We start from the raw sequence: 23,764 nt of genomic DNA, 5'->3' as shown, positions 1-23,764 counted from the left end.
CACTGAAGGACATTATGAAATGCCACTTCCATTTAAGGAGATACCCCTCTTACCAGACAATAAGCAAATGGCCACTGTGCGGCTTCAAAGCCTCAAACCAAACTGTACCCAAAGGTACAAGGAACAACGTATAAAGTTTGATTGAAATCGTAGAAAGGGGTGATGCTGAGGAAGTGCACAGTGAAGCAAAAGAAGGAGAAAAGTGATATATTCCTCACCACAGGATATATCACCCCCAAAAACCAGACAAACTCAGAGTAGTATTTGATGCCTCAGCAAAACACAGAGGTAACAGTCTCAATGATAATTTGCTGTCAGGCCCAGATTTTAATGGTGTTCTCATCAGATTTAGAAGGCATCAAGTTTAATTATGTTGTGATGCTGAAAAAAATGTTCCACCAATTTCAGATTATTTAAGATTTTTATGGTGGAAAAATGGCGCACTTAACATTGAGCCCCAAGAGTTTTGGATGAAGGTGCACCTTTTCAGCGCCACATCCTCACCAGGGTGTGCAAATTATGGGTTAAAGCATCTTGCTAAAGATAACGAGACACAGTTTTCCCTTGCATCTCAAGTCATAATCAAGAATTTCTACGTGGACAATGGTGTGATGAACACTGCAAGTGTCAAGGAAGCAATTCAACTCCCTCAGGAGGCTCAGACACTTTGTGCATCAGGTGACTACACAAGTTTGTAAGTAATGACAAAACGGTGTTAAGCAAGCATTCCAGCATGTGAACGTGCCTCCCCACAGAAATAATTTAATGGCATTTAATGACTCGGCCGCATTTGGAGGAGTCTACAAATTTGGACAGCCTTTGTCGCGACATTGTGACGGAATCGGCCAACAAATGCAGCCTCAGGAGGATGCAGCCTATGAGTTTGGACACCCCCATAGGTCTTTAGGAGCTGACCCTGCACTCCAAATAACCTCAGTTTCCATAGCAGATAAAGCCTGCTTTGTCCTTTCCTGTAGATGGCCTTTGAATTGTTAATGCAATCTACTGGTCAGGTGAACACCCAGGTACTTATGAGTCCCCCATCTCAATGTCCATTCCCTGGATGTTCACTGGTGCAGAAGGAGGATGTACCGGTTCGGTTCGACTCACCACGGCTCAGCATGAGTCGACTCAGATCGAGTATCACCAAATGTGAGTGGTCATTGTCAGAGCAACGCGTCCAAGCGTCCTGTGATGTAATTAATATGCAAATGAACACTACAACAAAGGTGGACATTGAGGCAAGAACATACCTGCTGCTCGGTCTGTGGGTTTTCGTCAGACTCGGGGAACACGGCATTGTTTTTTGTAGCCATTTCCCTCATTGATCGTTTCAAAAATAGCAGTATTGATTTTCGTGAGCGAAACTCTCTCATGAGTGATGCTACTGACAAGCTGGTGGCATGCAGTCTGACACGCCACATTTTAGCACCTGCTCGGATCACTTGGAACCGGGCAGATTAGGTACTACTTTAGTACCTGGTACCAGGTACTATGACCTAATGGAAAACTCTGAGAACCATGGCAAACCTGGGAAGTCGATCTGAGTAGGTAGTAATGGAAAAGTGTTTTCCCCTCACTAATGCCTCTCCTCAGCTATCTCTGTATACTCTTCAGTTGTTCTTTGTTTCCTCAAAAGGCTCTCCTATATTGCTTAAGAACACCCTTGATGTCAAGAATCTGATGTACAGTCCTGGTGGGTACACCATTATCTGTACAGAAATTAATGTAGTCTGTTACACAATCCACCAGACAATCAATGTCCTCTCCATGGTCATCACAAAGCAATCCCCACATTGTTGCATCAAAACAGTCCTTCAGAGTGTCTGTAAAGGTTCTCAGTCATCCAGGTCATCGTAGTCAAAGGAGCTTGCAAAGATCTGAACTGAATCAGAACTGAAGAAGCCTCTCGGATGAGAGGTGAAACGTCTTCAAGTAACTTAAAGAAGTCCAGACGCTTTTTCTTTGCAAGTCCTTCAGAGGTTTTCTTTACACAATGTGGATGAAAGCTCCCTGTGTTCTAAATGTTTATACACAGGAGAGATGAGCTATATGCATCTTTTGTGTAGTAAGTCAGTGTTTTATCGTCTCTGGTGGGACATGTAACACACTAGCTGAATGAGGGTAGAGTGATCCAAAGAGGTGTGATTATACTCAGGAAGATGAAATGGGGTTACATTATCTCCAGTTTACTAGTGACAGAATGGAGAACATCACAAACTATATCTAGATTTCCCTTGGTGGGTAGTAGAGTCTCATGCTATTGCCTAATAGCTCAATATCTCTGCTGGTGACTTTGTCTTTAATGGTGATATGCCCACTGTTTCATCATCTTCAGCATGTAACTGCTCAGCTGTAATAGTTCTACTTTTTCCCCTCCGCGCTTTCAAATTCAAAGGGATTTTGAACCCATTTTCTGACACTCAAAAATAGGGCTGCCACAATTAGTCGACTAGTCACGATTACGTCGACTATCAAAATCGTCAACGACTGATTTAATAGTCGACGCGTCGTTTGAAGATCCCAAAAGACACAGGAATAAGTAGTAGGATTTAAGAGTGTAATAATGGACTGAAACAGAAGATGGCAGCACTGCATGTACAAGGATGCCAGCTGCCGTTAAACCCCAAAGAAGAAGTAGCTGTGTCCCAGAATTCATAGCGCGGCCCAGCTCAGTTTCCAACAATGGCGGCAGCTAGTTAGTTTTAATATTACTCTTATTATTCTTTCTAGGTCACAAAATAAACGTTTAGCATATTTTCAGGCGAGAATGTAACTGTGTAAACCTCAAATATCTGCTCAGTTTATCAAGACACCACATATTTTCAAAAGTGCTCCGACGTTTTCGGAGACGTCTGTTACCCACTAGCTTGATAGCTAGCCGGGGGCAAGGCTCATTAGAGCCCGTGAGAACACCGGACTCCCGGCAAATCGTTGTCAAACCCACCGCCGTCTTTCGCTACTCAGGTTAAACATATATAAGTCACTTACATAACTTACAAATGTTATTGTTTGGCTTTTTTTAGTATTTTATTTGTTCCTGAGTAAATCGGTTTGGCTGATATTAAAGTTTTTACACAGCTGAATAAACTTCAAGCAGACAACTGATTATCAGAAATGTGAGATGCTCAAGAATATACTCCAGTGTCCCGTTATATTTTAGATAGCAAGGAGTTTATTAAACTTCACCTAAACAATCTGCAAATTTCATTAAATTTTAATAAACTATCATCTTGTCTTTATTTTTAGTTAGCACATACCTTAAACACTTAAAGCTGTAAGCTAATGATAGTTATATAAGAGCAGATGCATGCTGGTGCAATAAGCTGTACGTCCAATGGATGCATGATCTGATTAGTCGACTAATCGCAAAAATAATCGGTGACTAGTCGACTATCAAAATAATCGTTTGTGGCAGCCCTACTCAAAAATAGTGATGAAAGTTGTGAATGGGGGTAGCTAGTGTGTCTGAATAAGCCCAACGAGATGTTTTCCCTTCCGCATCAGTAACATTATACTGTTCTCTGTCCTATAACACAGTGCAAGACATGGTTTTGGTGTCTATGTCATGCAACCCATAGCTTCAGGGACTTATGGAATGTGAGAACATGTTGCCATTATTGTGCTGTCCTTGCAATTTGAAATTCAGCTCGTTGAGAGATGAAACGATATCTTTCAAACAGGACAATTTGAGAAGTCAGTCATCAATGAACAAATCAACAAAAGGGGAGGCATGTGGGGCTGCTTCTCAAATATAAAACATGAAGAACTGCCTGTGGAGAGTCAGCACACCTCTGGATGAAACAGTTAAGTGTATGTATGTGGCTCTCTATCCCACTACATTGTTGTTTTGTAATGCCAGGCAACTTTTTTTTTTCAGCATCTACTGAACATCTAGTGTTGGTCTCCATAAAATGTGGTTGTTGTGGACATCGTTTCAATGTCAAACTTCAACTCATTTTAGACATTTTTTTATTTTTATTATGCTTCTATAGGCACTGTAGTCACATGTTTCCAGAGGGTGGGCAGCATGATTTCTGTACAGAAACAGTTATGTGTGAAGGAATGCAGCGTAATCAGTGGAGATCTCCAAGATGGCGCGGGCTCTTAAGCTAAAACAAAGGTAAGCAGCTGCATGGTGGATTTGAGCAGCAGATTGTGCAGAAATGTCCCCAGCTTCTCACAGGCAGTTCGCGAAATGTGTGCACTGATAAAGACTGTCGAGCAGATAGTGCAGTTCATACATAAACACTTTTACAAACTTCTCATACTTTCCATCACAACTTCTCCCAGTCCTGCGACCAATCACAACCACATTCACTTCCTCTTTCTAAGCTCTTCACAGTAAAATAGGATACTGCTCTTTTAAACTTATTAAACACATTGTACTCCTTTTAAAATAAATTTTAAAAAGAATTCTAAATACTAAATACCATTATTATTTTTACATTTTAACATGGATTTCAACACGTTTAAAGAAAACTTTTAAAAAAATCAGTTTTAACCTGGTTACAAAAACACAAGTTGATTAATTGAAATAAATAAGCCAGTTAAAGAAAAACTGAAAAAATGTAAATAACAAAAAAATAAATAAATACCCACATGTACTGAGTAAATCAACAGGCTAGCACATAATAAACTTTGTTTGTTTATAAATAATCTCTATTCTTATGCATCATGTTGATAACAAAAAATGTTGATATTTGTAAAAAATAAAACAAAAAAAATTTATTTATCATGTAAATTTCTTGCACCTGTCATAGATGTCCACATGACATCTAAAAAAAATGACCCAAAGTCCAAGTTGGGTCATGGTTGGAGATCCAAATTGTGGACCAAGTTTGCACATTGTATACATGTCCAGGATTGGTCATGGACTGATGGACCTGCACATCCGACGTCCAATCTTTACTGGGATATTATAAACGTTGTATACTGTGCAGTGCAGTGAGGACTGCTCAGACACTAGAGAAACAAAACAGCGGCTCCACATGGGACAACATAGAAGAGCCACCTTGACAGGACAAGACAGCTGTACAGCTGCATCTAAAGGTCAAAGATCACTCGTTCAAGGTTGACAATGTTCACATTTTGGACAGAAGACATGGTTTGAAAGAGGCCATCTATATCCACTGTGAACGACCATCTTTGAACATTTTTGACAGGGTGACATCAACTGTCTGCCAGCTACAATGCAGTTTTAAGATCCCTTCCCAGGCACATTAACCCCCACTCATATCTTGTGTCAGGTGATCACAATAAGTCACATGATAGGGAGAGGCAAGGTCTCACAGAGGTTTCACCCAAAACCTCTGCTGATAATAACTTGTGCCATTTTTTCACACCTTGGCTAATATGATGAGGCACATGATCAATATTGGGTCAATGATCAGGACACGACAGGACAACTCCCACTAGGGTTTAAATACCTAGGAATCCACCATTTGGTTTTAGAACTAAAGAAGCTTCTTAAATGAGAGATGAAGCATCTTCAAGAAACTTAAAGAAGTTCAGTCACTTTCTTTTCAAGCTCCTTAGACTACCATGATCTGGACGACTGTAAACCTAGACTGACACATATTATATTGTAAAAGAATATGTGTTTGTAAATCGACGTATTGTTTTACTCACATTTTTCACAGTTTTGTCATTTCATTTGTTTCATAAGAGCAGAAAGAGACAAACATGTATGTGGCTTTCCATATTTTATAGTCCACAAAAGTGGACTACAAAGTGGGGCTGGAGAACCAAAATGCACAGTGGGCTTTGCCGGGGCTGTTAAAGTTTAACAAAGGAAGAAGAGCTGCTTAACCTGTGCTCTATCACTCTGTGAGCCTACAATCTTGTGGTACTGGAGGGCAAATGTATGCATTTACTCTTTACTTTATTCCCCACTCCTAACAACAAACACACACTTCAGCACCAGCTTCACAGTGTGACAGTGCCCTCTCGTCCTCACCACCACTCGGACAAATTACACTGCCATCGTGAATCACACTTCCCCACCTTCCCATCCCCTGTAAAAAAGAAGAAAACACCCATTACCCTCTTCTGTTCTGTGTTGCTCTGCACCCCATCGTTCCACCTCATTCTACCCCTTAGACCTCTCTTCTGTATGTCATTGCCCCCTTTCCTGCTATTTCAAAACAAATCTCCCCTCTCACAGCATAATTCACTGGGCTGAGCTCGACCAACTGGCCTCCTCAGCTGACCTCCACCAAATACCCGTCTGCTTGTTTCCCCAAATAACTCCAGCCACCATTCAGCCAAGGGCCCATGGAAAAAAAAGAGGGGAGACTCAGGAGGATTTAAACCGATGGCTTCTCTGTATGCCCGAGTTAACGCTTAATACCACCTAATCTGGTCATCAAATATCCCCGCTGTCACAACTGGAAATCTGCTCTTTTTATCCCTCTCTCCAGACTACCAGTTGGGCAGCAAAGGATGTCTTCCCAGTCTCCCCAAGCAGCACTGGACAGATATCAAGGGATAAAATAACTAGGGGGAAAAAAAACATTAATGTAAAGAAGAAAGACAAACAGGAGGTAGTCTGTGGTGATCATTTATGTCTTTCCTGAAAGAAAGAAAGAACAGAATCTAGGCTATTATAGAATATTTGATTGTTAAACTTGAGTTGAATCAAAACACCAGCATTTTCCACACACAAACTTTACACTGATTGGCCATTGAAGTTGATACAGTAACTCAGTAAATAAAAGTCTATACAAAAATAAAAAGCACTGACGCATTTGTTTTTATACAAAATGTGAGCACAGACTAAAAACAGCATTTATTTTAACCAGAAGTGAGCATCTTCACTGTGTGTGATGAGTATCATTTCCACAGCTTCCTCCTCCATGCGCCTTAGTGTCAGACAGGCTGACTGTGACCGCCATCTGTCAGCAGACTCCCTGTTAGACAATAAGTGGGCAGGAGATTCTATGAGCCCAGACACAGTAGGGCACGGGGCTTGCACTGCCCATTCAAAAGTATCTTATGGGAGGACAGATGGTGCTGAGTTTTCTCCTTGTACATCTTTTCTTGTGCTGCCTTCTCAGAAAGCTAAAATGTCTTTTTGTGCCCTGACATGTCATCATAGCTACATTTTAAAACATGCTCTTCCAGAATTTAAATTTAAGGAAAAAAACTAATTAATTTCCAATGACTTTTTAAAGCTCCATAACCCTGCAGGACCTACCAGTGTGTCCATTAGTACCAACCCCCCCCCCCCCCCCCCCCACACACACACACACACACACACACAGGAATTGTAAATTCTAGTAGATTTTAAAGTTTGCAGAAGTACCAATATAACACAAGACATTTCTGTATTTTCATTTTTTATGAAAACAGTAATCATAGAAGCTATAAATTGACTCTAATATATTGACTTGTATTGAAATATAGTGCAGCTTTAAGCAACTTAGAATTTGCACCATGTCCCAGGAAGTACTGGGAGATGGTGCAAGAAACAAACTCCTTTTGGGGAGACAAGAAGACCAGAAGAAGGACCAACTTATCAGTCTTTTTTTAAGTCTTGAAAGAACAGCTACTAAACACAGAGGAATTGATTCTAGGGTTCAGCAAATAACTTGAAAGACAACATTGCCTGCAGTGGATGGTCATGTAAAATGATTAAAGTACCAGAAGAGCTACTAAATGCTACTAACAGCAAAACCAAATGAAAATCAGTAAACAAAGACTGGTTATGAGTTACTTCTTTTTAATGACCTTGCTAATATTTTAAGACAATATATAATTTTTACTAATATTTATAGCATAGCCACATCTAACCCATCTTAAGCATTGGCAGCAGTGGGCCAGCACTGTGCAATGCCTAGGGACCAACTCCACTTGTAAGCCTGCCCCTTTGTCAAAATAATGTTGAAAAAATATGTTTTCATATTTTCTTCTGGTAGAAAAAATTAGACTTCTTGAAGGAAAGGAGCACAAGCATGATTAGAACATGCAAACTCAACACAGAAGGATCCTACACAGGTCTGGACACGCTTACTATGAGGCAACAGTGCACCAACAGTGTGCCATCAGATCACCATCTCACTGCATTTTAAATACAGTTGTAAAATCCCACCTCAAAAGTTCATAGACCTTGAGATATTACAACAAGCTTTTAAAACTGCCTGCCTGGAACTTCTAGACTCCCTGAGTTCCTCTGGTGGAAAGACGAATATAGATCTGCCAACTAACTTGCCAGTTAAGTATAGTTTTTGCATGCGAGTAGACTGAAACAGTTAAACCTAAACATTTATGATGATTGCACGTTCCCATGGCATCAGTCAAAAAATAAATCAATAAATAACACATAAATAAAAATTGGAAACGTCTCCATAGCCACAGAAACTAACAGCTACAAAACTAAAAGTCACATCTCTGATATAAACATCATATATTATGTACATGAGTTTTATGAATTATATATATATATATATATATATATATATATATATATATATATATATATATATATATATATATATATATATATATATATATATATTTTATATATATAATGTGTTACTGTGTAATGTGTTACTGGGTTTCAATTGCTGTTGTTTATAAATACAGAGCGTCTGACACTCTTAATAAACCAGTTAGACCGTGTCCAGACCTCTCTTTTCATGCTTGACAGCTCCAGTTTAGAATTTATGTGTGACACTCTATGCCTCAGAACATTTTAATCTGAGATCCCACTGAGTAATTAAGAAAAGAAGTGTGTGTGTGGCATCTCAGCCACAGTTAGGAAAATGAGTTCATAAATATATATAGACCAGACAAAAAAACCCCTTTCTAATGCTAACAAAATACAAAGACTACAAATAGATTTTTTTCGGGGTTTTTTTGTTTTTTGTTTTTTGAGAGAGCGTACTGCTCAACTTACCTAAAGCTAGTGATCACCTAAAAGTTGGCGCAGCAAGTAAAAGGCCACCGCACTTTTGAAACACTATTAACTGTTTCTGTGAATAACAAACTAACATTAATTACAACATGCCTTACCTTGTTGGCAGATAAGGATAAAGTGTGCAGCCAGTAGCAGCCAGAAGCCTGTAGTCTCCATGTTGGTGGAAAATACTCGTAAATACGGAAAATAAACAATGTAGTGTTTTTATGCTGAGCGGGAGAGAGTAGGTCCACGACCCTCACAGCTCCATATTGTACTATGCAGGTTGTGAGTTGGCTATTTACGTATGTGTGGTACAGTTCGCAGGTCCCAGTGTGCGACGCGGTTTCGCTCTGTCCGTTGTTCTTCACGCAGTCTGCCTGACTGGAGAGGAGCGGCCACACCGAGGCGGTGCGCCGCCCACATTTCACTGGCTCAATTCCTCCACACGACGATTAATAGAGACACTGGCAATTACACTTCATTCAGCCGTGAATTTTGTACTTATTAATTGATATTTGTGTCAGGGTAGAATAGGACTTAAAAAGGTGCAAAAACATTTTAAAGTTTGGTTTGGTTGGGGAGAAAGATTAAGAAGAAGTGAAAGTAATAAGGATATGAAACAAGGGAGAAGAAAATGAAAAAAAAAGAACTAAAGAAGATACATAACTTAGGAAACACTGAAGGAAACATATTAAGAGGGAAAGGGGGCACAGCAAATGGAAATAAGATATGACAGCAGTAAATAGATGAGAAAACTAAGGTCATAAATAAGTTGATTTAATCTAATCATTATATCATTTGATCTAGTTATTTAAAAATTTGTGTGTTTGCATTTAAGTGAAATATTAAAAGGGAAAACTATGTTTAGTAAAAATTATATGATAGGGTTGGTGAGTAAGCTGGATAGATTGTTCTTGGGATCCCCCAAACCTGCTGAGACCTGTCCTATCGCCTATACAAGTGCACTTCAGGCATAAGTGGTCTGTCTAGCATTTAATTGGCTGATCAAGGGACTTCAAACCTCTTTGTGAATTATCTGATTTTCTGGAACAAGAAGCTCCCGTGTTTATCAAATGGAGGTGGGTGATACTACTAAATTTGGTATTGATTCATTGCCAAGTAAATCCTGGTCCAGGATCAGAAATGTTAAAGTAACTGCTCATTTCCAGCTCCACGTTTTTATTTTTGGACTCTACAAGAGTAAATAAATACTTGGCATTACACAGAAAAGCAGACCAGGTTCCACCACTTTAGTCTATACCACTCCAGGTACATTTTGCTTTCTCAAAGTTATTGTACAGAGAGAGACTGTGGAAATCCATTTGTGTTCTATTGTTAACTACTCTTAGCCTCTATGCTATAACTGAGACTTGGTGAGGATGTAAGCCAGGCCCCAGTGGCCAAAGACAACTGTTAGCAGGTTTAATTCATCAGAGTGACAGCTTGTGTGTGTTTTACAGTTGAAATGCAAGTAGAATTTGTTTTAATGTTCTTGTCTTTACTAGAAGTATGTCACAAAAAAAGGAGTCCCCTTCATCTGCTCACTTGCACCTGGCCTCGCTAAAGTGGTTTGAGTGCTCAGCGTATAAAAGTGCTTTAAAAGAACCAGTCCATTTACCATTTACTCTTTGATCCAAGGTAAGTTTTTACACATTTCTAAGCAGATGCACATGTATGTACTTAGGCTTAGACTAAGGTTCATATTATTATTCTTGGACTCCACTAGAGGATATTGTATGCAATGCATGGTGACATTGAGATATGCAATAACTCACATATAATTACTTTCCATTTACATGATATACCATTGTGTGTGTGTGTGTGTGTGTGTGTGTGTGTGTGTGTGTGTGTGTGTGTGTGTGTGTGTGTATGTGTGTGTGTGCATGTGTGTGTGTTCATAAGGGGATGGTCTTGTTGCAGTGCAATTTTTTAATTTAGCTGTGGTGGTCCTCACTGTGTTGGCTAGCACTGCACAGATGTCTGGTCTGCTGTTTGGACTTAACGTATTCACCAGAGTTGAAATACAGATTTAACAATATATTTTGAATTTTAATGGACACAAATTAACATACAAGGCTAAGACTGTCAAAAATAAGCTTTTGGGACAAGACTGACGGGAGCCAGCACCCTTTAGTATTTGGTTTAAGATCATTCTAAAAATAGAGGTAACTAGTTTAGTTTGTTAAAAACATGTTTTGGAAACTGTTGTGCAAAAGTACTGAACCACCCATTTATTTGTTTTTGCTAGGGAAATAGCAGTGATTTATTTATAATATGCAAGCAAACATGAAAATACAATATATAAGGTAAAAACAGAGTTTGTACTAATTACCTTGGAAGTCAACATTTGGTATGAGCAACTTTATTCTTCAACACAGCACGAACTTTCTGAGGGAGCTTTTTGCTAGTACCTACAGATGTTTAGTTAAAAATTGATTCTTTGCTAAGTTGTCTGTTATGTGTAGATACAACACTGGATGATCCCTTGGACTGAAATTGAGTGAAAAAAAAGCCAGTAAAAATAAACCACAACAACTCTGAAAGACCTTCAGAAAGCCTGAAAAACCATTGCTCAAGGTAATTGCTCAATTTAAAAAAAATTAAAAGAAAGTCTAGATCCTTGGAAGTAAAGTTCAGTATATCAGCTTCTTAGCAGGCAGCTCACACTATACCAATGGACTAGTGGATCAGAAAGTTAAAATTAGCTAGTAACGTCTAGTGGTTTAAGCAACATTAGCTAATGTTGCTATTTATATTCGCAATTTAGAGTACAAATAGAAATAAGCAGACACTTTATAAGTCCCCACATTATCAGAACATTTTGAACTTTTGCTATATTTCAGTTAAAGTGCATTTGAAATCTGCATCACTGATTTGTGTTGCAAAATTATCTTTTTGTCTTCTTTCTGCCACAACAACAAAAGTCTTATTTATTCTATTAATGACAAACCATGGTGTGAAAGTAGCATTGCCTCACTGTAACACCATGAAAACAAAAATTACAACACTGGACATAAAACCTGTTTTTGTTCTAGCCTGTACTGTCAACAGACAAATTAGGAAAATCTCAGCTGGACATCTGTCAAAGCTGGGAAGGCACCTAGTGGCTTCAATGCGGTCCAGTCCATCTGGGCTCAGCCCAAGTCCTTTTGGGAACTTTTACTCGCACCCAGTCAGCTACCTTTACCACAGGAGTCTGTTGGCTCTGGTCTTCCCTCCTTTTAAGCTTTCTGGACCTGTTTAGAGTTATCTCGAGTCAGATTGGTTAGAGCAGTCATGTGCTCATCACAGCCTATCTGCCAGTTGAGGATATTAATGCCAATCGTGCCAATGTCATTTTGGTTGCTCTTTTTATAATACCCTGAGATGCCAGATGATATACTGCCCTGAATCGGTGTGTTATTCCTAAAGCTCTCACACCCTCAGATAAGTGCTTATTATTAAAATGTGACCCTTTGCCAGACCTGATGATTCTTGGCACTCCCTATCATAGTCAGTCAGAAAATTGCTTCCACCCATTTAGCGAATCTGTCCACCATTACCAGTAAGTATATTTATCCCTTTGTTCTGTGTTCAGCTCCCATGACAGTGAAGTCAATGCTAATGTCTTTGAATGGGGCGTCTGGAAACTTTCCCACGAAAGGGTTGTGCTCATTGCACTTGAGACAGTGAGCAATTTAGTTCTACAAAATGTCTCCCATTTGTGGGTACCATCACAATTCTTCCATATTTCTCTGAGTTAACTTTTTACTAACATGCACAGGGCCATGTGCTTGCTTGATCTGAGGCTGACAAAGTTTCACTGGTGCCACTATTCTCCCATGATGTGAACAAGAGCCCATCCGTCTGTATAGTTCCCCTTTTTATCCATTCATTAATTTCATAGGCTCCTGCTTGTTTCTGTATTCCCATAATGTCTTATCTTCAGTGAGTTGTGGTAAGGTTTCTGTCGTAATTACCATTGTCGACCCATAGCTTCATGTCTGTAGGTTTAGTCGGTGTCCCAAGTGGGGATTGTTGTACCACTGCAAATGAGACCACGTTCCGCTTCTCACCCTCCCAATCAGGTGAGATCAGGATCTTCTAAAGGCTCTGTCCTCAGGTCTGGTCTCAATCTGATGTCCTTTACAGCCACCTCAGCATAGTCATATGGCTCATGTTCTTTGGAAGTCATTCCAACTGCCATGTTAATCCCTTCTGTTCAATAGGTGTTGTGTGGTTTTATCAAAATGCTGCAGATTCTGGGTTTTCTGGCTGGGGAAAAAATGAACGCACATGAGCTGAGAAATGTAACCACTCTGTGATTTGTGCTTACTATTAGTGGGTGGTACATTACAATGTGGCTAGGTTTTTTTTTCCCAATAGCTTTTACTAGGGCTGCAAGGTATTGAATGTATCCAGCTTGGCCTTTTCCATGTTGTCCAGTCTTGAACTGTAGTACATCAGTACATTTTCACCCTTTACAGTCCAAATAAGTGTTGCTGTCAAGTTTCAGTTGCAAGCTTGTGCCACAATGTCACAAAGAGGTTGGGTAATATTTACATAATTTGTGATTTAGACTCTAACCAGCCTAAAAAGGCAGCCCGAAAAAGCCTAACATCTGCTGAACAGTCAGTGGTTTTCTATTAATCAGTATTGAAGTCCATTTAGAGGATGTCACAATGTGTCTTTTAGACATCATTTTAAAATTCTTATGTTTGTTTTTAAATGCTTTCACAATCTTGCCCCGCCTTACCTCTCTGAGCTTCTTCATCCCTACACACCTTGTCGGTCTCTTAGGTCAGCTGGCCCAGCCCATTCTCACTCCCAAGGCATAATATACTGACGATTTGTCAAGTCCTGAGGCGTTCCTGAGCAGAGATGGGCGCGTTACTGTAATCCGATTACTTTTTTCAAGTAACGAGTAAAGTAAGGGATTACTATTGCAAAAACGGTAATTAGATTACCGTTACTTTCCCGTAGGAACGCTGCGTTACTGTGTTACCAAAACCGTGATTTTTTTGCGAGAATGTCGCATGACAGTGACGTAAGCGAGTGCGACGTTTGTGACAACAGCTGTGTGCAGATCAACAATGTATCATATATGGAGTGTGGGAGAGAGTATGAGCGTGCAGCGTGGAAGTACTGACCTTATTTTGAGTTTGATTCCATAAAAAGTGACAAAAACATTAGTGTCCGTTGTGTGTGGGAAAAAAGCACCAACCGCTGTGGCACACCTGCACCAGCGTAAACCTCCGCCTACCCTACTCTTGCTTTACAGGTGAAAATAGAGTAACAGGACCGCTAGTCTTTGACTTTATTTATTTTCTGCTGTGTTTTACTTGCATCTATTTGAAAGTGTGAGTGTAAACACACACAAAAAAAATTTTATGTGCTGGAATGTGCAGAAAATAGGTTTAAATATAAAAAAAAATTTCTTCCAGTCAGAGAATGTTGCATATAATTAAATTTTTGCTTGATGCATTAAGTTAAAAGATTAAAACTAATAAAACAAGTTTTAAAAAGAGACCTTTCCATTTGATTGCATTTTGTATGATGGATTATGTAGAAAAAGTAGAATTGGGCTGAAAGATCTATTGCTTTATCACCTATTCAGGTTGTAAATCAGCAAAGTAAAGTAAAGTAACAGGATTACTTTTTGGGGGAAGTAATCAGTAATTAGTTACTGATTACTTTTTTCAAGTAACTTGACCAACACTGTTCCTGAGGAACGTGAAAGATGACCTTCCGCGTTCTCATGTTTATGAATGTCCCAATACACACACCTGACCTCCACCTACTGTTCCTCCAGCAGTGCCCCCCAGACAAACCACAGTTTGGTGGACCATGGACCATAGTCTACTGCATCCCAAGTCCACCATAGCCTGAGTATCCAACTATGACAAGGCTGTCAGCGGACAGTGGCTTCCTAAAGTTGATGGAGCTGAGCTCGTTGGTAAGGATGTGTACAGAGTTCAAGGCTCATGTGGGGAATGACAGTGAGACCTGGAGGGAATGATGGACTGACCTTGTTAAAATGTCTCTATATTCACAGTATATTTCTTTAGGTTTTAGTCTTTGGGTACATAATTAATTTTGCATGGCTATTATAACCTGAGATCTTTTACTGGGGATCATGAGAGTTTCTGAGTGCCCCGCTGTAACCATGGTTACTCACCATTGTGCATGCCCTGGTTGACCATCTGAGAGAAGAAAAGGAGAGCAACCATCCTGCAGCTGCATAGTTTCATGCTTATAATGTCACATATCTGTGACGCTGTCCTGCTGATGTTCTTGATAACTTTGTTATAAGAGGTGAATTTGTTTCATCAAGAAAATGGTAGTGTGACAGAGTGTGCGAAGTTTGTGAATCTCTAGCTTAGTTTATCAGAGATGGCAGCAGTAACATGTAACAGTAAACACTTTAGAAGCACCAAGAGCCTCTGATTCACCTGAGTTTCTATCTAAGCTATTGGCTATCTCATGCTCTGTGTTTGCTGCAGTAGCAACAGTAGGCAACGCCTTCTCTGCTTTCCTCACCTCACCTGTTCTTTCCTTATTTCCTTTTTAACAAGGCTTCTTAAATCAGCTGTTGAAGTGTTGTAGTTAACTAATCGCCACCAGATCAACCTACTTTGCAGCACAGCTGCTGGAATCCCACATGTTGTTAAATCCAGTTTGTTCGACCAGGGTGCTGATGTTAGGTTGGACCTGCCAGAGGGATGCTAAACTGTGATTGGTTACCTGGATGGTGTCATAATCCATTCATCGTCATCAGAGCTCAGAGTACCATATCCCCGCAATAGATCACTTTGCTCTCTTAGGCTGCTGCCTTGTACATTTGACCTGTAGTGGTTCCTACAATAAGTAGTAAAATAGGAAGCAGAGCTTTCACCTTTCAGGCCTCTCTTATGTGGAACTAGCTCCCTCTTTGGATTCAGGAGACACAAACCTCCATCACACTTTTCTCTCTCTTCTGTTTTGCAGACAAATGAGCAAGGACTTGGCAACAGTGGGAAGGAAAAACTGATTTTGTACATCACTCGTAAGCTGTCCGAGCAAGATGCTCACTACAGCACTGTGGAGGAGTGCCAGGCCATTCAGCAGACTGTTGACTCTCTCCACTATTACCTTCTGGGATGATTATTCACCCTCTGTTCAGACCACGCAGTAGTGCAGTGGCTCCATTGCATGAGGGTTTGAGCACAGGGTTTAAGGGCAAGGCCAGGATTTAATCGTGTCTCTCTTGTTTTACACAATAATACGCTGGGACCGTAGTGTTTTTAGAGCCAGCTGGAAGTTTGCTGAACTGAGCAGCTTTGTCTGAAAAACAAAGGCCTGTGCTGTGAAAGCAAGTGTAAATGAACGAGCAAAGTGAATCATATTCCACATGTGTGTTGAGACACTTTGTGGTTACTTAGTGGTACAGAATCATTTACGCAATGTGATAAGTAATTGACTGGAATGGCTGATCGTGTGATGGCGGAGTTCTCAGGGCTGCTGTCCCCCTGACTGCTGAATTATGCTTCCACCTTGCACTGAAATGGAGACCAAAACATTAACATGACAAAGAAATCCCACTTCACTCTGAAAATACAGAACTGTGTGTAGCCCATTTTTGTTTATTTCAACTCAGTTTTATTTATATAGTGCCAAATCACAACAACATTCACCTCTACGCCCTCTATATTGACCGTTGAATAAAAGACAGAAGATTCCCAACAATCAGACAACCCCGTATGAGCAAGGACTTGGCAACAGTGGGAAGGAAAAACTCCCTTTTAGCAACGTTCAAATTTCAAGCTTCATACTCTACCAGGCCCAACTCGAGTCTCGCTGGCTATACTCCCACGCTCTCCTCCCCAATGCTCTCTGCTCTCAAACTCATACTCAGACTACCACACGTGAAACTGACACTGGAACTCGAGATAGACAGACATGGAAACATGACAGGCTGAGGGGGCAAAGGGACAAAACTCAGAGAGATGAACATGAAACAGGCAGGGAAAAAACAGAGGGACAGGACTACAAATGCATTTGCAGAGATAGAACTCAGATAGACCAGACAGACATGGGTACATTACTGGGGAGATTGAGGGTAAAGAAAAATTGGGACACTAATGACAGGAGACAGAGATGAGACAGAGGCAGGCTAGACTCAATGGGAGCAAACATAAATAAACCAGAAATCAAGAACTATGAATACCAAACTAGATACTAGAAAATAACATACTTGGGAACTAGAATATAAATTCTGTTAAACTTTGAAAGATGTAAATAACAATTCCAGAACAAATTTCAGAAACTGGCATTATCATTTAATGAAGAACAAGAAATTGTTAAACATTAAAGCAAAGCTGAATCAGCTAGCTAGCTAGCTTAAACAAACTACCACATGTAACTCTTCCATGTAGTTGACTTGGGCATTTACAGTGTAGTGCCAGAAAAGTTCTGGTAGTAATGATTTGTCACATTAATGTTGTATCATAAATAAAAAGTTGAAGTATTTTTCCGATGTCAGGTAAATCATCCCTATAGTTTAAAGAAGCCACCACAGACAGCCAGGGTTGCTGTGGAAAGGGAGGGATTAGTGCAATTTGACCTGTAAGGGCAGGAGGTGTGCTCATATGTTGTTTCTATACTCCATGTAAACAACCGTTGCAAGTGCAAGTTAAGCTCATTCAAAGGATGGCTTTAGGGCAAAGGAATGCAGTTCTGCTTTTGCCTACGTGGGTGTGTCCCAGTAGCTCTAAAGTCATGTAGAACTACAGATAGATCATTTTCTGATTGTAGCATGACAATAATTTGGCCAGCTTAATAAATCTGTCCCATAGCGTATAAAATTAAATACATCTTATTTTTTTGTTTTACCTGCCATTTCAGTCTAACACCTGACCTCCTCCTTGTTTAGTATTTCTATGACTGAAATAAAATTCTCTCCATCCATTACTTCTCTCAGCTGACCTGAAGTTAAAAAAAATGAATGATCATTATTGAAGCTGCAATAACAACGATATTAAATAAATAAATTATATAGAACTTTTAAATGTACTTTAATCAGTTAACAAAGCTCATAAACAATCTAAGCATTGTTAGTTTTGTTTGAAATGAACTGAAACTGCTGGATGTGTGTTAAAAAAAAAAAAAAGAAAAGAAAAGAAAGAGGTGGAATAACTTCAACAAACCCCACCTGTCATGTATGCTTTTTCTCACCAGATTTTCTTTTGTTATTGTCTCAGTGAGTTAAAATTGATGCAACACCCCTTTGTTGTTTCCTAAAATGCTGAGCCCCTACAAGCATTTAAGTTTTCTCAATTCAGTTTCAACCACTGACTGTTTTTTTTAACCTCACAACAAATGAGCACACTACCCCCTCTTTATCTCATTGATTATATTTGCATAATTTACTCTGGATTACCTTTGATTTATGCAGAACCTTCTTTCCATTTCTTAGGCTGAATGTTTCCAAGGAGGCTAATAAAATTAGTTGTACCCCCGCAGAGCAACCATTCAGGGATTTTTTGGGTGCTTTTTCAGTGACTTTCCTGCAATCTGCATTTGCTGGGAGTGATTTTTTCCCCTCCAACGTGAGCCAGCCTAACAAATATCAGCAAACACACAAACTTTTTGTCACACAGTGTGTATGCCAGCAAAAGGTACAGCTGCTGTATTTTCCGGGAAGAGAAAAGCGAGCAAGATGCATTCAGAGATGGAAAAAGATGTAAGAAAGACCATACAGGAGAGGAAGAAGAGAGATTCTATTTAAAGGTAAGGACTGCTCAGTGGCATTCAATGAACTGGAAATTTTAATTTGCAATCTGTTTTTTATATTGTGAAAAGTCCTGCAAAACAAAATGAAGTATGTAAGTAATAACCTTAGCCTACAGCATTGCGGTGAATTTACAGGAAAGCACGAAGTTAGATTACAAAGATCTCTTTCTGCATTCACTTGATGACTTGTCCTCAAAAAAGGTGATTTATACAAGATCTTTTTATGTCGCATTCCCAGATGAGTCAAACTGGTGTACTATGTAGGTACTGGACTGCAACAGGAATGTCTTCTGTCAGGTTTTTGCTTCAGTCTGAGACTACTGAAACAGAAACTGCTTTTTGCAGATGATGTGGTCCCGTTGGTTTCATCAAGCAGATGCTAAACATCGGGCATCTCTGCTTAAACTGCTGCCCCACAACCTAGACCTGGGTGAGGTAGAAGGTAGGTATGTCTAGGGATTGTCTAGGGATGTCTAGGGATTGAATCAGACCAGGTCATCTGTTCGAGCTTTTTTTTTTTTCGTATTTACTGGAATGTTCCACCCACAGATGATGTTACATGGGAAAAAGCACCAGTCACTGAATGAATCTCTTGAGATAAGGTTCTCCAGTCCTTTTTTCAGGACATCAGATAAGCTCATCCAGTTTTTATTGATGTGTATTTAAGCTTTACTGTTGCATAGAAATTCATCCAAGCATTGTACTGTTCTGCCCCTGCACCTAACCTCGGGTTAATTCAGGTCAATACAGTTACTTTTGCTGTTTGTCCACCTGGATTAGTTCACAGTCTTAACTGTTTCATTCTACATTACATTTGTAATGATGAAGAAGGAAGAAAATAAGATGGTGATAGAAAATATTTCTTGAGGAGGCAGAAAGGGAAAAGGCAATCTTCCCTAAATGAATTTGTAATTGTAGTGTACAGATGCTTTAAAAATGACAAACAACAGCAGAAGTTGAATTACAGTGAATACATGGATTGAGGTAAATAGGTCATGCCACACAAACCAGACTGGGTGTCATTATACTCCCCCCTTCTGTATAACCCCACTCACTGTGTAAACCCCCCTACCCCAGCCTTTCCTAACTGAGGGATCAGTCATTCTTTGTATCACACTACATTTGAAAAAGTCGGTCAGTGGCTGGTAGCAGTCTGAATGCAGGTTAAAAGGTAGTGATCTTCCTTGAACTACAGTATTGAAAATGATGCTTATTCGCAGAGGTAAAGTTTAAACCAGAGCACACTCAGTGTTAGAGTGTGCTCTAACACTGAGTGTTAGAGCACACTCACACAGCATCCTGTAGATTTTGATCTTTTGATTTTGCCAGGCCAAAATCACAAGTGTTTGTGAGGTCAACTAATCCCTCTCTCTCTCTCTCTCTCACACACACACACACACACACACACACACACACACACACACACACACACACACACACACACACACACACACACACACACACATAATAGTCCCATAAGGAAATATAGTAAGCGGTCAAAATACACAGGGCTTTAGTGTTTGTGTTGCATCTGTCCCCTCAGTTTGAATGGTACTCTAGTTTTCACCTCTCACTTTTTATACCTCATACACTCACATTTAACACTGATAAGCAGTAAGGGGAGCAGGCGGGTCTTCTTACATCTCCGTTTCCTACAACTTGTCTGGGGCCGGTGATCTGGGATCTTGTGTGTGTCTTGGCCTGGGTCTGGGGCTTGCCAAGCCTTGGTCCCTCTGGCACATTGTTATTGACGGTGTGGGGGTTCCTCTTCCTGTGCACCAGATCTGAACCACAGAGCAGTGGAAGTAGGTGGTCTGGTCTGATGAATCACGTATTTTTTTACATGGCCGGCCCATAGCACCCATAGCACGAGTATGGGAAGAAGTCAGTCTCATGTTTGGTCATTGTTTTGCTTGAAACCTTGGGTTCTGCCGTCCATGTGGATGCTACTCTGAGATGTATCTTCCTAAGCATTGTTGCAGATCATGTACATCCATATAATTACACATATAATATGATCCCAACTTTCTGTGTGAGTTTACTTCTTATCATTATTTCAAGATTAAATGGGTTATTACCCTTCCATCCTCTAATCTGTGCCATTGCTATCACACTTCCTGAGGCAGCTCTTCTGTATCCCATGTTTTGTTCTCACTCTCTGTGTTTAATTTGTTTTCTTTCTGCTTTTAGACTGGTTAATCTGGATATTTTGAATTCAGACTGGAGCAGCCAGGGATCAAACCACCAACCACCAAAGATTTGTTAATGACCTGCTCTACCTCCTGAGCTACAGCCACCCTAAGTCAGCCAAGCCCATCCAAGCCCCTACACGAAACAGTTACTAAGCGTTTGATTAAATACATTTCATCCTGACTCCAAACAAGCAGTTAGTAACATGTGAATGTGGCTTCCTCTGTTAACTTTGTGTTTACTTTGTGCCCAGTCTTTATTGATTTAGGTGATGGGAACTAGCCACTTTGCTCTGCCTTCAACTTTGATGTTTCTCTGCCATTGTTGCAACAGATTTGAATCTCAGTTAGTTGGTTGGGTTGACTGGTTGTTTGGCAGCCTTTGAACCTTTACAAAGATGTACTGTTATTACCAGCGTTTTTGTGCACCTCGGCTGCTCTCTGCATACCAACAGGCAAACAAAACGCTCCTCTCCAGCCTCTCCAGTGAAGGAGGCTTCAGAAAACAGCAGGTCTGATCTGCTTTTATCTGCACTCTGATGAGATTATAAGAGCGCTAAGTGGTCTCTTAACTGACAACAAGATCCTTTTTAGGAGAGAAGAGGGCTGATATGTTATGTATTGGCTGGGACCACCACACACATTATCAGAAACACAATGGAAAAACTTTCTATTTTGTGCTAGCCTAGGTCACAGATGACTTTATTAAAGAGGCAGAAGCATGTTGAGGTACTTCTGCATTCACTCCAACTACACAATCTCTGATTTTCCTCATAACATCTCCTGCAGCAACAATGAGCTTTGCAATCAATAACTCAGCTTGTATTTGAAACATATGGCTCTGCCAACAGACAAGAAATCTGACCTGTTTTGAACTCCAAAAAACATTGGCATAACTGCTGGGATTTATCTGTTTTGTGGAAGAGAAAAATTGTAGCAGCAAATTGATACGAAAAACCAAATTTTTGTGTAAATAAAAGCCATAAGTGAACATATAACTTCACATAGCTTCACAGCACCATAACTGTTTGAATGAAAGTGACTGGGGACAGGAAGGTTGGAAAGTTCAGTATTTTTTGTTTGTTTATTTTCCGCTGGGGAGTTGAGATTTGTTGTAAATTTGAACTTCTGTACATTTACTCATCTCCCACCCCAAAAAGCATAATTATTTAACCCTAAGGTGTAATTCTTTTGAGACTGGAAGTTCCCAAGCAATAAAAGGAAAATTTATTAGCTGGGACCACATCCTTATTTAGATTTGAAAATGGTGAATGGAGAATCATGAACTGATGCTGGAGGGACTGGCAGTAGCTCCAGGTGCAGGCAGATCACAAGAGAGAAACATCCTCTAGAAGTACCCAAAAAGTTGATTCTGTTCATCTGGATGTAAAGTTTTCAGTGGGAGAAACATTTTGTCACTCATCCAAGTCACTTCTTCAGTCTCAGCTGACTGCAGGTTTCCCCACGCTTATAAACAGCACATTTGAATAATGACTGAAACCAGCTCCACTGAAGAACAATGGGCTGTGAGGTCTGTTTCTTGATCATTAATATGCAAATTGTCATGACCACTGATCATCAAGAACATCATATCAAGAAGGTCCTGAGTGAATGTGGTTATCCCAGCTGGACATTTATCAAAGCTGGGAACGCACCTAAAGAAAGCTCCAACCGATACAGGAGAGAAGGACAACTGCTGTCTTAGCAAAAACCCTTAGTGAACCTGTATGTGTCAGGAGTATTGGAACAGTAGAGACGCATTTTCTTTAAACACTGCTTCTCTGTGGGTTTTAAACCCCAAAAAACACTATGCCAAAAATAGGTCCATCCCCAAGGATTGGTTCAGCCAACACAAACAGAGTAATATAGTGTACACTGTTAAGTGCCAGGACAATTACCATGATTTATACATAGAGGAAACCAAATATCCACTGGCTAAGCAGATGGCACAACTCAACAGACTCTGCTGTCTATTCAAACCTACAGATCAGTGGCCATGCTTTCAATAATGAGGATGTACATATCCTGGACTGAAAAAGACACTTAGATGAGTGATGAAACATTTCTCATTTCACGTGTTATGGAAAATCTTGAATAAAAATGCAACTGAAAATGTTCAGATTGCACACCTAACCCATTTTTCTGAGGGAAAGACATCTCCCTGAGCCCTTTTATACATCCCAAACAAAGAACATTCCACAGCAGATCAATTATTAGCAGATCCTTATCTCTTCAGTCTAGGAAAAGTTCAGACCAACTGTCATCTCCTCTGCAACAGGATGTCTACAGCCTTCAAGAGGAAAATTAGTCTGCTGTGAAGGTGCAATAAAACTTGGGCCCACTTGTGATCACATTCCACATGCATACAACTGATGTCAAGACTGAGCTTTCTATACTGAGTACAGAAAGTGTTACTACTATTGCTAAAGTGATGTGATTAATACATCAACTAAAGAAATTTCCAGTACACACTGAAAACGCTACGTCTAGATGGACAGAATCAGCTTTTTGGGATATCCTTAGCTGGGTGATTGAGCATGCATCAAAACATCCCCTAGAAGTAGTACTGATTGAGCATGGCAGAGGTCTTGGAGATTGTTGCAAATGTATAACTGGTAGGCTTATGATGACCAGTGGCCCATGAGCTTGATTAAGCGGTCGGGGATTCTTTTGCGAGAAGTGGATGCTGCCGCACGGATGTGGAAGGAATGGCCAGACAAAAGATTAGGAGAAATTCAGAAAAATGAGAGAACTTGATGAAAATGTGAAAGAATCTGTCACAGATTATTAGGCAGAGGACTCACTCACAGGACTCTGAAATTTAGAGAGAAGGTGAGGATTTATTTACAGTGTGGCACCAAGTGAGAATATCTACATATATACAGTAAGACAGATAACACGGGGCTTCACAGGGTGGAGGGGG

General features: G+C 40.0%; 1 protein-coding gene across 4 annotated transcripts in view; it reads right to left on the bottom strand.

Moving 5' to 3' along the window:
* Positions 1 to 9,265, bottom strand: part of LOC102794855 (receptor-type tyrosine-protein phosphatase zeta-like) — a 94,491-nt gene extending 85,226 nt beyond the window's left edge. For all 4 annotated transcript variants that reach the window (XR_015719269.1, XM_087843394.1, XM_087843395.1 and 1 more), the window contains exon 1: positions 9,016 to 9,265. Coding sequence is in view for 3 of the 4 variants with exons in the window: in XM_087843394.1 (XP_087699520.1) it covers positions 9,016 to 9,076 (61 nt within the window). In the remaining variant the exon portion in view is untranslated. The remainder of the gene's footprint in view (positions 1 to 9,015) is intronic.
* Between the last annotated feature and the right edge of the window lie 14,499 nt (positions 9,266 to 23,764).

This window comes from Neolamprologus brichardi, chromosome 7 (assembly GCF_056152115.1).
Source record: "Neolamprologus brichardi isolate AB-2024 chromosome 7, ASM5615211v1, whole genome shotgun sequence".
NCBI classification, from domain to species: domain Eukaryota; kingdom Metazoa; phylum Chordata; class Actinopteri; order Cichliformes; family Cichlidae; genus Neolamprologus; species Neolamprologus brichardi.
Note: the sequence above shows the minus strand (reverse complement) of the source record. Positions and strands in the feature narration are given on the sequence as shown.